The 14,498-nt window shown below is 54.8% G+C and overlaps 1 protein-coding gene and 1 long non-coding RNA gene across 5 annotated transcripts; one reads left to right on the forward strand and one right to left on the reverse strand.

Annotated features, from left to right (window-relative positions):
• Positions 1-1,792: 1,792 nt before the first annotated feature.
• LOC109577200 (uncharacterized) lies at positions 1,793-5,289 on the forward strand. Of its 4 annotated transcripts, none has more exons than XR_011563367.1 (5): positions 1,793-3,103; positions 3,301-3,914; positions 4,483-4,579; positions 4,798-4,897; positions 5,058-5,289. It is a non-coding gene; the product is annotated as an uncharacterized lncRNA (long non-coding RNA). The 4 variants fall into 4 exon arrangements; XR_011563366.1 differs by having other exon boundaries at positions 1,795-3,456; positions 3,676-3,914; XR_011563368.1 differs by having other exon boundaries at positions 1,799-3,456; positions 3,795-3,914.
• Positions 5,290-8,709: 3,420 nt separating this feature from the next.
• MRTO4 (MRT4 homolog, ribosome maturation factor) lies at positions 8,710-14,466 on the reverse strand. The gene is made up of 8 exons (XM_019982529.2): positions 14,147-14,466; positions 12,191-12,249; positions 11,874-11,977; positions 11,152-11,233; positions 10,876-10,943; positions 10,122-10,273; positions 9,658-9,734; positions 8,710-9,539 (listed from the first exon to the last, which is right to left on the reverse strand). The coding sequence occupies exons 1-8, from the start codon at positions 14,172-14,174 to the stop codon at positions 9,390-9,392; spliced, it is 720 nt and encodes a 239-aa protein (XP_019838088.1). The 5' UTR covers positions 14,175-14,466; the 3' UTR covers positions 8,710-9,389.
• Between the last annotated feature and the right edge of the window lie 32 nt (positions 14,467-14,498).

Raw genomic sequence — 14,498 nt, forward strand, 5'->3', positions numbered from 1 at the left:
CTAAGGGTTGAAGATCCTAAATAATGTGACAGACTTTATTTTGGGGGGCTCCAAAATCACTGTAGATGGTGACTGCAGCCATGAAATTAAAAGAAGCTTGCTCCTTGGAAGAAAAGCTATGACCAACCTAGACAGCATATTAGAAAGCAGAGACATTACTTTGCCAACAAAGGTCAGTCTAGTCAAGGCTATGGTTTTCCCATGAGTCATGTATGGATGTGACAGTTGGACGATAAAAAAAAGCTGAGCACTGAAGAATTGATGCTTTTAACCTATGGTGTTGGAGAAGACTCTTGAGAGTCCCTTGTACTGCAAGGAGATAAAACCAGTCAATCCTAATGGAAATCAGTCCTGAATATTCATTGGAAGGACTGATGCTGAAGCTGAAACTCCAATTCTTTGGCCACCTGATTCGAAGAACTGACTCATTTGAAAAGACCCTGATGCTGGGAAAGATTGAAGACGGGAGGAGAAGGGGATGACAGAGGATGAGATGGTTGGATGGCATCACCGACTTAATGGACATGAGTTTGAGTAAACTCCGGGAGTTGGTGATGGACAAGGAGGCCTGGCATGCTGCAGTCCGTGAGGTTGCAAAGAGTCGGACACGACTGAGCAACTGAACTGAAGATCCTAAAATGTGGTCTTAGCCTAGGGGTGGTGCCTTGGGGCTGTCCCGCCATCTTGCAGGCCCCAGAGGCTGGCTCTGTGGTTTTCTTGTTGGGACTTGCTAAAGGCTCAAGCTGGTGTTCAAGTATTGCAAGAACTCAAACGAAAACACCTTTCAAAAATGAAAGCAAAGACTTTGTTCAGACAAAGGTTAGGGAGAATTTATAGTAGCCAGCTTTCACTCCGGGCTTCCCTGGTGGCAGCTCAGCTGGTAAAGAATTTGCCTGCAATGTGGGAGACCTGGGTTCGATCCTTGGGGTTGGGAAGATCCCCGGGAGAAGGGAACAGCTACCTACTCCAGTATTCTGACCTGGAGAATCCCATGGACTGTATAGTATATGGAGTGGCAAAGAGTCGGACACAACTGAGCGACTTTCACTTCACTTCTTCACTGTAGCAAATATTGGGAGAAATACTTTAGACGGAAGAAAAGCTGGATTTACACACACACAAAATGGAGAGTGCTGGAAATGGTAAACACAAGGATAAATATAATCTTTAACCTTTTTTCATGTTTAACTTTTTTAACAGCTGAGTTTTTATAAAGTTAAAATACACTTACTGTATGACTCAGCAAAAACTGCTGCTGCTGCTGCTGCTAAGTCGCTCAGTCGTGTCCGACTCTTAGTGACCCCATGGACTGCAGCCCACCAGGCTCCTCCACCCATGGGATTTTCCAGGCAAGAGTACTGGAGTGGGGTGCCACTGCCTTCTCTGTCAGCAAAAACTACACCCTAGTAATCTTTGTGAACCTACCTTCAAAAACCTTTGACCAATTGAATGCAGTGATATATAACAAGAATAATACATCATGACACACTGAATTTCATCCAGGCATATAGTTGGCCTTAAACTGGCCAATCAGTCAATAGAGTTAATGTTAGTCAACTATATTGGTCAAAGGTTTTTGTAGGTAGGTTCATGAAGATTACTGGGGTATAGTTTTTGCTGAGTCATATAGTAAGTCTTGGCTTCCCTGGTGGCTCAGCGGTAAAGAACCTGCCTGCCGATGTAGGAGATGTAAGAGATGTGGGTTCGATCCTCTGGAGGAGGGCATGGCAACCCACTTCAGCATTCTTGCTTGGAGAATCCCATGGACAGAGGAACCTGGTGGGTTACAGTACGTAGGGCCACAGAGAGTCAGACACGGCTGAAGCGACTGAGCACGCACACACGCAGTGCGTCTAGTTTTAAGTTTATAAAAGCTCAGGACCGACAGCTTTGTCCCCTTCCGGGGACGCCAAGTCCTCTGGCCACCTCGCAGCTCTGTGAAACCCGGGCTTCCCAGCGCCCTTGCACATTAGCCCTGGACAGCTGGACAGTACAAAAGTCTTGACCCTTTTCCTCTCCTTTTCCCTCCTTTCAGCAACCCTTACCTAGCCTGGAACGACTTGGCTAGCCCCTCTCAGGGGGCCCTGAAAACGGAATCTGGCGCTGGGCAGCCCCTGCCCCCTTCCCCTCAGGTGCCCGGTGTGGTCCGGATCTGCAGGAGTCCCGCCCTTATCGCCCTGGCACTCCTTGGCACTGTTGCAGATCGGTCTTTGGAACCCGCAGGGACCAGTTTCCTCATTGCTCTGAGCCCTGGACTCCTCCCTGGAGGCCCGGGCACGTGGTTCAGTCCTGGTGCCTCCCACTTCACCAGGGTGGGTGCGCCTGGGAGCCCTGGAGCTACCAGCAGTAGCTGGGATGGGGAAGTGGGGGAGGTACCCTGTCTAACTGCCTGCTCTGTGCCAGCCTCTGTCCAAGGCCACAGAAGGGGAACTGACACTCACGCACTCAGGGAGCTCAGCATCTAGAGACAGCTGGGAAGCCTAGAGGAGGGACCGCTTCTTGGGACGGGCCAAAGAAGAATGCTCAGAAAAGGGAACGTCAGACCTTGAACTGACCATTTTCCCGGAGTGAGAGGAGAAAGGGCATTCCTGGCTGTGGGCGTGGGCAGTGAGTGGGCAAAGGCAGTGACATTTAGCAGCGCTGAGGGTGTTGGAGCAGGCAGCTGTGGCCAGGCGGAGGTTTAATGTGTGAGGGCGGGAGGTTTAATGTCTGATGCCATCTCAGTGCGTGTAGCCTGTGCTGGCAGGCACACAGTGCGGGCTCGGCCACATCAGCTGTTACTGTTAATAGTATCGTCGTGGGCACCCTGTGCCGTCTTTCACTCTGGGGTGTCGCAGGGGGAAATGATTCACGGCAGGGTAGATCTGGAACAAGACGAGAACATGCATGCGTCTCAGGGCCTCACTCTTTCTGGGTCACTTGGCTGCCTCGTCGAGGCAACTCTGGTCTTATTATCTTTTTCAATTTTAATTTTTTGAAGTTTAGTTGATTTACAATGTTGTGTTAGTTTCAGGTATAGCCAAAGTGATTTTGTTTCACATTTCAGATTATTTTGCATTATAGGTTATTACAAGATATTGAATATAGTTTCCTGTGCTATACAGTAGGTGCTTGTTGGTTATCTGTTTTATATGTGTGTGTGTGTGTGTGTGTGTGTATATATATATATATATTAGTCTATATGTTAATCCCAAACTCCTGATTTATGCCCCCCTTCCCCCTTTGGTAACAATAAGGTTGTTTTCTGTCTCTGAATCTGTTTCTAGTTTGTAAATAAGTTCAATTGAATCATATTTTTAGATTCCATATATAAGCAGTATCGTATTCGTCTGGAGAAGGGAATGGCAACCCATTCCAGTATTCTTGCCTGGAGAATCCCATGGACAGAGGAGCCTGGCAGGCTGCAGTGCACGGGGTTGCAGAGTCAGACACGACTGAGCGACTAACACACACACGGTATTCGTCTTTCTCCGTCTGACTTACTTCATTTAGTGTGAAAATCGGTCCATGCACGTTGCTGTGCGTAGCATTAGTTCACTCTTTCTGCTGGCTGAGTAATACTGCACTGTTTATGTGTACCACATCTTCTTTATCCAGTCATCTGTTGCGCATTTAGGTTGGTCTTTTTCTAATTGCTTTTTCTTCTCCAACTCCTCCTCCTCTTCCCTCCTTCAGGCTAGAACTAGCTGGGCCAAAGTTCTTAAAGCTCAGGTCTGAAGTTAACATCAGGAAGGGGTGGGGACTGTGCTGGAGGAATGAAGATTCCAAATGAGCAGCCCTCAAACACTCTGCAGATGGTTCAGTGGTAAAGAGTCCGCCTGCCAATACAGGAGACCCGGGTTCCGTTGGCTACAGTCCATGGGGTCACAAAGAGTTGGACACGACTGAGCCGCTAACACCTTCACTTTCAGTGAGTAAGTGTGTCAAAGTTCCGATCAGTCCTCTGAGATTCCCAACTAGAGAGTACCATTGTCATTCTCGATTTACCCTTGAGCGGATTGAGGCTCCGTCTGTGTGTCCACCCGCGTGTGTGTGTGTGTGTGTGTGCGCGCGCGTGCTCGGTTGTGTACCACTCTTTGTGACCCCATGGACTACAGCCTGCCAGGCTTCTCTGTCCAAGGAATTTTCCAGACAAGATTACTGAAGTGGGGCTCAAAGAAGTTAGATAAATTGGTCAAGGTCACAGAGCGCATCCTCTGCCTTCGTCTTTTCAACTCAACTCTGACATCTCTTGAAGCAGAGAGCTCACCGGATCCACGTGTGTTTGAGAGCTCAGGGTCCAGCCCACGGTTGGTGCCTGCAGATGTGTGTGGGATGGCAGAGCCAGGCCGCCGGCCCTTCCTGGGGCCCAGCACCATCTCCCCGTCCACCAGTAGTGACTTTGGAAACCATGTGGAGTCCTGGGGGTCTTGACCGAAGACTTTGAGAGCAGGCTGGGGCTCCCCGGCCAGGCCCCCGCTCAGCTGGCCCTTCTGCCTGCAGGGCATGTACAACGCCACCACCCGGCAGGTGGAGACGGAGCTCCTGCCCTGCCTCTGGCACTTCGGACTGCGGTTCTACGCCTACAACCCTCTGGCTGGTACGGGCTGTGCGGGCACAGGCTCCCCTGGGCGGGAGGGCCTTCCTGACCCCGTTTCTGCCCCTTCCTGACCCGGGAGAAGCCTGGCCCCAGACCTGGGAAGGGGAGGGCTTTGCCAGGACCTCCGCCCGTCCTGGTTCCCCCGCCATCACCCCCACTTCCGGTCCAGGCGGGCTCTGGGGGCAGTGCCTGGGGGTCTGACTGCAGCCTTCCCGCAGGAGGCCTGCTGACCGGCAGGTACCAGTATGAGGGCAAGGACGGGAAACAGCCCTTGGGCCGCTTCTTCGGGAACAGCTGGGCAGAGGTCTACAGGAATCAGTGAGCTGGGGCGTCAGGACGGGCGGGGTCGGAGGGTCCCCATAGTCTGAAAGTGGGGCGTCCCTGGGGCTGCTTTTTTGGGTTCGAGAGCCTCCCCTCTTGCTCAGACCTTGACCCCTCAAGCCCAGCTTTACTGAGAACCCAACCAGCACCCCTAAAGTTTCCCAGAGTGACTGGCGACCTGGATTGGGAGTGTGTGGAGCTCTGGCCCTTCTCCCGGTTCTGCAAGACTGTGTCTCCTCCCTCGAAGAGCCTCCCCCCTGCCCACCGCAGCAGGAGACACCTCGCATCGGGACTGGGGAACCCTGAAGCTTGCTGCTGGCCCTGTCACGTGGGGCACTGAGCCTAAGTTTTGTAAATTCTTGGCAATAAAATTGTCATCAATGTCCAAAGTTATAGTTGAACATCTGTTGGGACCAGCCCTTTTACCTTTTTTTTTTCCCTTTCATTTTTTTAAAGTTTGAAAAAGTATCCATGTAATACATGCCCGCAGCTAAAACAAGCCCTTTCCAAGTCACATTCCTTAGAGGTGATGCTTTTAAACTCTGTCAGCTTACTCTCCCTCTGGCGTTGACTGTAGGATCTCTGACGTATATGCTTTATTGCTGTTCCTTAATGTATCAAATTTAGACATTATCTATGGACTGCTGGGAAGCTCATCTTTCAAGATTTATAGAAGCTAAGTCTCCAAAGCTTCAGTGCTAATTTTGTTGAAATGTCCCAGGACTTTTTACGCAGCACAGTGTCTCATACTTGGAACCACCTCTGTGTGCAGTGGTGTGATTTAAACCCTAATCCAGGCGCCCACCCGCGCCAGAGTTTCTGATTGTCTGACCAGGTTTAGAAGCCATTTCCTTAAGCAGCGTATCAAGGAGCTTGTCACACCACCAGTGCCTGGGCCTCTCTCCCGGAGGATACTTTCTGTAAAAAATAACTCACATTTTTTGCTGTCTTGGGTCTTTGTTGCTAGGTGGGGGCTTTCTCTAGTTGTGGAGAGCCAGGGCCTTGTGGTGAGCAGGTTCTACTGTGGCGACTTCTCTCACTGTGGAGCGCAGGCTCTAGGGCACACAGGCTTCAGGAGTTGTGCCCGAGGGCTCAATAGTTGCGGCTCACGGGCTTTAATTGCCCCGTGCGTGTGGAATCTTCCCAGACCAGGGATTGACCCGGTGTCCCCTGCAGGGGCAGACAGGTTTTTACCCTCTGTACCTCCAGAAAGCCACCCTGTAGGGCCTTGTGCAGTGCTTAGTTGCTTAGTTGTGTCCAACTCTTTGCAACTCCATGGACTGCAACCTGCCAGGCTCCTCTGTCCATGGGGATTCTCCAGGCAAGAATACGGGAGTGGGCTGCCATGCCCTCCTGCAGGGGATCTTCCCAACCCAGGGATGGAACACAGGTATCCCGCATTGCAGGCAGATTCTTTACTGACTGCACCCCCAGGGAAGCCCAGGATCTTGGCTGATGGTTTTTACCTTCTCTGCTCTATTGAGAAAGCACGGCAGGTCCATTATCTGTCTTACACTTTGTGCTCACCGTGTGGGGCTGGCTTGGGTTGTCTCCTCACCAAGCAGCTAAGTGAAGGCAGGTGGCTGATCCAAGGATAGTTAGGTAGGACTGGAAGCAGGACTTGTCCTGTCCGTGATCCGGGGCACACAGATGTGGTCCTGACGTTGGGGGTTGTACTGTTCATGTCTGGTGAGCATGTGCGATGCAAGGATTCTTGCCCACTGCACCCCTGCCGGTCCCACCGCTGGGCAGGGACCGCCATGATGAGGGACCCAGAAATCCACATGCATTCTGCTGCTCAGGGAGGTAAAGCCTCCACTTAGACTGACACCCTGCAGGAAACCCCCTTCTGACCCCTGTGCCACCCTCCCTCCCTCCCTGCCCAGCTACTAGAAGGAGCACCCCTTCCAGGCCGTTGCCTTGGTGGGGAAGGCCCTGGAGGCTGCACATGGTGCCAGAACCCCCGGCGCGACCTCGGTCGCCCTCTGCTGGACACACCACCACTGCCAGCTCCAGGTAGGAGGCAGGAAGTGGGAGAGCTGCATGACTTCATTTTTAGTTGTTTTTAAATTTTTGCTGCATAGTGGCTCAGATGATAAAGAATCTGCCTGCAACGTGGGAGACCTGGGTTCAATCCCTGGGTTGGGAAGATCCCCTGGAGAAGGAAATGGCAACCCACTCCATTTCCGACTCTTTGCAACCCCATGAACCGCAGAATACCAGGCTTCCCTGTCCATCACCAACTCCCAAAGTCCACCCAAACCCATATCCCTTGAGTCGGTGATGCCATCTAACCATCTCATCCTCTGTTGTCCCCTTCTCCTCCTGCCCTCAATCTTTCTTAGCATCAGGGTGTTTTCAAATGAGTCAGCTCTTTGCACCAGGTGGCCAAAGGACTGGAGTTTCAGCTTCAACATCAGTCCTTCCAATGAACACCCAGGACTGATCTCCTTTAGAATGGACTGGTTGGATCTCCTTGCAGTCCAAGGGACTCTCAAGAGTCTTCTCCAACACCACAGTTCAAAAGCATCAATTCTTCAGTGCTCAGCTTTCTTTATAGTACAACTCTCACATCCATACATGACTACTAGAAAAACCATAGCCTTTACAAAATTTTAATCCCCACAATCACCCTGCAAAGTAAAGGGATCCTGAAGCTTAGTGAGGTCATGTAAGTAACTCAGGCCTGCCCATGTGTGTCTAGGGAGGCAGGGCTTTGGAGCTGTTTGAAGGCAAGTTCCTTCTGGAATAATGCAGGGTATGGACACTGGGGGCTTCCTGGCAGCTCAGTGGTAAAGAATCTGCCTGCCAATGCAGGAAATGCAAGATACTTGGGTTCAATTCCCGAGTTGGAAAGACACCCTGGAAGAGGAAATGGCAACCCACTCCGGTATTTTTGCCTGAAACATTCCATGGACAGAGGAGCCAGGTGGGCTACAGTCCATGGGATCAGAGTGAGACACGGCCAAGGGACTGAGCACACACAGATACTGGCTCCCAGGTCTTGGCAGAGGCGGGGCTGGGTGGGGGTATGTGTGACGGGGTCTCTGTGGGGCATCAGTGCGTGATGTCTGGCCGTCTTCCCTTGCAGGGCGCCCACGGGGATGCGGTCACCCTGGGCACGTCCAGCCTGGAGCAGCTGGAAGAAAACTTGGCGGCCACTGAGGAAGGGCCCCTGGAGCCGGCCCTTGTGGGGGCCTTTGATCAGGCCTGGCGCCTGGTCGCCCACGACTGTCCCAACTACTTCCGCTAGGCCTAGTCTGGGGTGGCAGAGGGCACACTCCACCTGTCGCCTCCTTCTCTCACACAGTCAATTTTGACCTTAGGCTGCTCTGCGTGGCTGGTTCTTCCCTCACAGTCCTGTCTACAGACGGTTTATCTCCCATGCTCTTGAGAACACTCCCTGCAGCCTCCACCACAGGAAAAGGCCGGGGCTGACAGGGCGTTTGCTGTCTGAATCAAGGGGCACTAACCAGGCTGGAGCCCAGGCCTGGGGTGAACCCGGCGAACGGCTCCTCTGCAGCCACGGGCTGTTTCCCGCCTCCCACAGGCTTGGTGAGAATGAGCAGGAGTAGGGACCAGGCTTTGAAGGGCAGAGGCGGCAGGAGGGCCTCCCAGCCTGACCTCTCAACAGCAGGGCTGCAGGTGGCCCTCATGCTTCTACACACGACAGAAGAGGGCCGTACACCCCGAGGTGGACATCTTGTGTAGAATCACCTCCCTAAATACATACAAACAGAACCATCTGGGCAAAAACCTACCACCCGGAAGAATAAAACTGCCGGGGTACATTTCTCACACTTGCTCAGTTTCAGTGGCACTTCATTCTTTTTTTTTAACGCTTGTTTATTTCCTTATTTGGTTGGGCCAGGTCTTAGCTGCCGCAGGTGGGATCTAGTTCCCCGACCAGGGATTGAACCCAGGCCCCCTGCACTGGGAGCATGGAGTCTCAGCCACTGGACCACCAGGGGAGGCCCATCAGCGGTGGCTTTATTCTTGCCTCAGCTAAGCCTCCCGTCTTCAGGTCGTCCGCAAGATTCCTGGCCCGGGTGTGGGAGAAGGGGTGGGGAGAGAGAAGACACAGCTGGGGTAGAAGCGGGCGGGAGAGGTGCCTGTTCCCCTCAGCAAACCCCAGCTTCCAGCCAGGGCCGCTGAGGCCGGAGGAGAGAAGGCGCTTCCTCCTGGGCCCCCGGAGCCGCCCGGGCACATGGCCATGCAGGAGCCAGTCCTGGAAACCGGCTTGAGGAATGAACAGACCCCTGGGAGTCCAACCCAAAGCCCAAACCCAACAGCGTCTTTAGCTTTTTTCCCAAGAAAAGTCCCTTTTGCAGGAGACAGCCTGAATGACAAAGTCTCATTATTTATAGGAAAGTCGCCTGTCCTTGCCCCCCTCGCTCGTGTTCCTCCACAGCAAACACACAGCCGTGCTCCGGGAGGGCGGTGGCAGTGCCTCCTGGCCGTCCTGACGAGACTTGGAGGCCTCGGCCCCTCAGCTGTCATCTTCCTCCTCTGACTCGCCTTCTGACTCGGGCGCGCTCTCTGGCAAGTCATCTCCCATCTGCTGGAACCTTCCGGACTGTGCGTCCCACATGTATTTGATGCTCACCTTGAATTCAGCCATCTCATACCCGAAAAGCTTCTGTGAGAGATGGAGGGAACCAGCGGTCAGGAGGGTGCGTGTGGTCAGAGGTGCCTGTGGACCCTCCCGTCGCGGCCGCGGACACTGGGTGGGTGGCTGGGGGCCGTGGGGACCTCACCAGGACGCGGGCCTGCTCCGGGGTCAGCACGTCGCCCTCTTTGCACACCTCGTAGTCGGACAGCAGGGTCACCACACCTGCAGAGAAGGGACCCCGAGCGGTGACCCCAGCACAGGGGCCTGGGCGGCGCCGGAGGATCGGCGGCCCTCTGCCCGAGACTCCAGCAGCTCAGGCACTGGGCTTCCTCCCGAGCGGTCAGCTGCCTGGGGCAGGGGGTTCTGATGGTGGGCGGCACCGACTCCTCCTTCCTTGTCCCTTGACTGCTGTACTCTAAGTCCCTGACCACGTTCACCCCAACCACGAGGCGGGCACTCTTGGTCCCATCATCATGTAAGAAAACACAGGCTGATAAAAATAACCTTCTCCGCAGGAAAGGTGGGGGCGGGGTGGGGAGAGCTGCCTGGCTTGGAAACCTGCGCTCTCGGCCCTCAGCTGTGAGCTCTCAGCTCCAGGGACACCCCTACCTTTCTTGAGGGCCGTGGGCAGGCCCAGCTGCCTCAGCTGGGGCTCCATGGAGTGGGGGAACTGCTCCAGGGGTCCCGGGTCCAGGTTCACAGTGAATGTGGCTTTGTTCCCCGCTCGGGCATAGTCCATTTCCGTGTACTTTGTGAACCACCTGAGGGAAGAGAAAACAGTCACGTATGGATGCGAACTGGACTGTTTAGAAGGCTGAGTGCTGAAGAATTGATGCTTTTGAATTGTGGTGCTGGAAATCAACCCCGAATATTCACTGGAAGGACTGATGCTGAGGCTGAAGCTCTGATACTTTGGCCACCTGATGCGAAGAGCTGACTCACTGAAAAAGACCCCGATGCTGGGAAAGATTGAAGGCAGGAGCAGAAGGGGATGACAGAGGATGAGATGGTTGGATGGCATCACCGACTCAATGGACATGAGGTTGAGCAAGCTCTGGAGTTGAAGATGGACAGGGAGGCCTGGCGTGCTGCAGTCCATGGGGTTGCAGAGTCGGACAGGACTGAGCGACTGAATCACGAACAACGCCCATCTACCTGAGGTCAGGCGCTGCCTGGCTTTGCCTGGCCTCCCCGTCCTCCTCGGCTCAGCTGGGAGCTCTGAGCTGGGGAGGATGGAGACCCGGTGACAAGGTTCCAGGAACCAGGTCTTCCTTGGACCCTGCACTGGACCAAATCCCGGCTTATTCCTTCCCGGGAGACCTCACCCACCTTTCCCTTCCCACCACTCCTCCAGAGCACTTACTCGTCCACTTCCTCCTTAGTGCGATTGGTGAAGAGGAGACCAACTTCGCCCCTCAACTTCTTGCTGACCTGCAAAACCAGAGGAGGGTGGCGTCCGTCGCGTGGGAGCAGTGGTTCTCAGCTGGGGACGGTTGTGCCCCCCTCCCCCCAACATTTGGCAACACCTGGAGAGGACTGTGAGGGGGCGGAGGCTCCAGGAGAGCTGAGCCTGACGCCAGCCCCTGGGCCGGCCAGACGGCTGGAGGGCGCCACCCCGCCGGGGAGAGCCAGGACCCACCTGATGCAGGTTGTCTTTGTACTCGTCAGACGGGCTTCGACCCAGCGCCACCATCATCACTTTGTTTTTGCCAAAGAACATCCTACAGAGAAAAAGAGGGCTCCGTGAAGGAGGCGCCCTGCCCTCAGCTAAGTGCCAACCAGCTCCAGTCCCCGGGACCGGAACCCCAGCCCAGGAGGAGGCGCGGCCAGAGGCTGCTTTCCACGCAGCCCAGGGCCCCTCACATTCTTTCCCGCACAGACCTGACTCACACACGTTCTGTCTCAGCCCACAGGGAGTGCATCTGGGTCTGTGGAAGAGGCCCGCTGGACGGTCTGAACCAGAGCTGCTGGGTGTTCCGTAAGGGACCAGACCCCAGGGCTCAGGGGCCCCCTCTCCTGGAGGGATCACTGCTCTCCTCCCGCCCCCAGGGCAACACCAACTTTAACAGTTAGGGACTTCTCGGGTGGCCCAGTGGATAGAACTCTGCACTCTCACTGCAGAGGGCCTGGGTTCGATCCCTGGTTGGGAAACGACCATCTCCAACCAAGCCAAGCAGCCTGACCGAAGAAACCAAACAGCCACCCCCCAACCCCAAACAGTTAAAGAGCATACTTCATCGGGGGTTGGGGAGGGTGGCATTTTGTCCTTATTAAGGCGATCCTTGTGACCCCGGTACCCAAGGTCACTAACTGCCCTGTACTTTCTGAGCAGCCTGGCCCCGCCTCCCACTGCCCACTCACCGACTGTGCTTCCAGGCGTTGCGGATGTCCTTCAGCTTGCTGTTCCTCATGTTGGCCACGGAGAAGATGAAGAGGTACTTGTACGTGTCCACACATTTCCGAAGCTACGGGACAATTCATGGGGCTCTGGAGTCCCAGGGCAGCAGGTGTCGGGCAGTAACACTCTAGCCCCAGGGGGGAAAGAGGCTGCTCCACGGCCTCTCACTTCGCCGTGGATGTTTAGAGCTGTCCCCGTCAGATAATCCCACACCCACCTTTAAAACCAAATAAAAGGGCTGGGAAAATAAACATAACAATAATAAAAAACAAGCTCTTACCTCTTCTATCAAGTTCTGTTTCAGTTCCAAGCCTTTCTTGGCAGTTTTGGTTAGGGAGACTAACACAGAGAAGAAAAAGAGGAGATGATGAGAGAGAAACCTGGATGTCTCAGAGACTCGTCTCCCCTTTGGGTACCCAGCTGGATGGAGCCGATTCAGGCTTCTGTGGCTACTGCTTGTGGCTTGCAAGGCTACTCCCAGGTCCCAGGTCCCCAGAGTGCCTCTCCAGCAGTCCTGAGCCTGAAGATCCCTTCACATCTGTCCTGTTACTAGAGAAACCAGCTATCTACAGCCCCTCTGGGGCTAACTCCCTACTGAGGAGTGAGGGTGGTGCACTCCCCGGAGACCCAGCCTCCTCTCTGGGGCCGGTCCCTTCCTGCTGTTGGCTGCAGTGTGTGGAGACCATCTATGGCTTCTCTGTGTGGAAGAATGAGTCTGGGGCTTCTCTGCTACATCACGTCTTACAGTTTGGACCCGTGCATGCAGCGGCGTCTCTTTGGCGAGGGACAAGCACCTCTTCTCTAACAACAGCTGGGACCCAGTTTGCCCCTTACTCAGACGGGTTTGGCACTTGCCAGGTTTGACCACGGACCCCGCCACAGAATCCAATCATTCCACAAATGCTTAACAGAGGATCAAATGCAAAGCCCTGGGTCCCAGGAGGGACCTGGATAGATGAATAAAAAGCCCCTCTTCACGAAGGACACATCAGAAAGGTAATCACAGCAGGCAGGGGCAAGTGCAGTACAGGAGGGCAAACAAAATCCAGCTGGCTCGTTTCCCAGCGTTTCCACCGCTACGACTGTGGCCCAAGCCAGCACAGCGTTCTCTTGGATTATTACTTGTCTCGCTGCTTCCACCCTTGCCCACTGCCCCTGCCCTCCCCGGTCCATTCTCAACAAATCAACTAGAGTGATCTTTTTAAAAGTAAAGTGGAACCACATCACTCCTCTGCTCAAGCTCTCTCCTCCCACCTCACCTGGGTGTGAAAACCAATCCCGTGCAAAACTCTTTCAAGCTCTGCACACTCTGCTCGGTTCTCTCTCCCTCCATTTCGCCCACTCTGGCCTCTTGCAAAAGTTAAACACGCTCTTGCTTCAGGGCCTCTGCCCTTTGTGTTCCCCCTCCTTCGACCACTACCCTTCCAGGTAACTCCTCGGGTTGCTTAATTCCTTTCTGCAAGTTCCGGCTCATTTGTCATCTCAACAGAACTTCTCTAGCTACACTACACAAGGGAATGTCAACTGCTTTTTTCCTACATGAGGCTCATCACTATCTGAATTTATGGATTCAATTTTTAGTATCCTGGGAAGACACACTTCCCAAAACTAAAACTCTATGAGAGCCCTAGACCTTCCATGTTATAACTGCAGTAGCTTTCAAAACCTAAAGAGTTGCCAGGTCTCTAACTTATTGAGTGAATGTGCCGGGATGAAAGAGACGCACCATAAGTAGCAACAGTCAGGAACAGTCTCTTAGGAGGGGTCCTACGGACTGCCACCTAACAGCCAGCCATACGAAGATCGGAGCACGACCATGCCGGCAGAAACAACTTGGAGAACACAACCACCATACTCGGGGATAAACCCGGGCTGAAGGAAAGGGGGCGAGGGGAGGGGGAGCGCGGAGAGCAAAAGAAAGAGGGGCTGAGGTCGGAGAGGGGGGCCAAGGCGAGATGGCCGGCACCCCAGGGGTGCGGAGGCTGTTCCCTGGGCCAGCCGGCCTTGGGCAACTCTCTCTGGAGGCCTGGCAAAGCCCCCTCCACTTCCCCGACGCGGCTCCAGCCTCCTCCGGGGTTTCCGCCACCCCAAAGGCCCCAACCGTTCCAGCGCGCCGCGACCCCGCTCCCTCCTCGCACAGGTCCCAGCGTCCTCCCCTGTCCTCCCCGAAGCCCTAGCGCAGCTGACAGCCGGCCCACAAACTGGCCCCCGGGGGGCCACGGCCTTCGGGGCTCACCTTTCTTGTCGCGCTTGGACTTGGGCATCTCGCCGTGGCCACGTGGGCGGAAGACGCTGCCGCCGGTCAGGCCCTCGGCGCGCGGGGGCCTCTGGGAAGGCCCTCGGTGGGCGCCCTCGCGCGTGCCTGACCCAGCCCGCGCTGAGGCCCTGTTTTCCCTGCCCGGTCGCCACCTGCCCTCTGCCCCGAGTCTCCAGGTAGACTTCCCACGCGGGCGGGGGACGCCGGAGTCTGGGGCGCCGCACCGTGGACCCCGCCTGTGGGCCCAACCCTATGGTTCCGCACCGAGGACCCCCGCCTGTGAGCGCGACTCTATGGTTTCGCGGAGGCGGGGCCCGCGGCGCGGTGCATG

Source organism: Bos indicus, chromosome 2 (assembly GCF_029378745.1).
Source record: "Bos indicus isolate NIAB-ARS_2022 breed Sahiwal x Tharparkar chromosome 2, NIAB-ARS_B.indTharparkar_mat_pri_1.0, whole genome shotgun sequence".
Lineage (NCBI taxonomy): Eukaryota > Metazoa > Chordata > Mammalia > Artiodactyla > Bovidae > Bos > Bos indicus.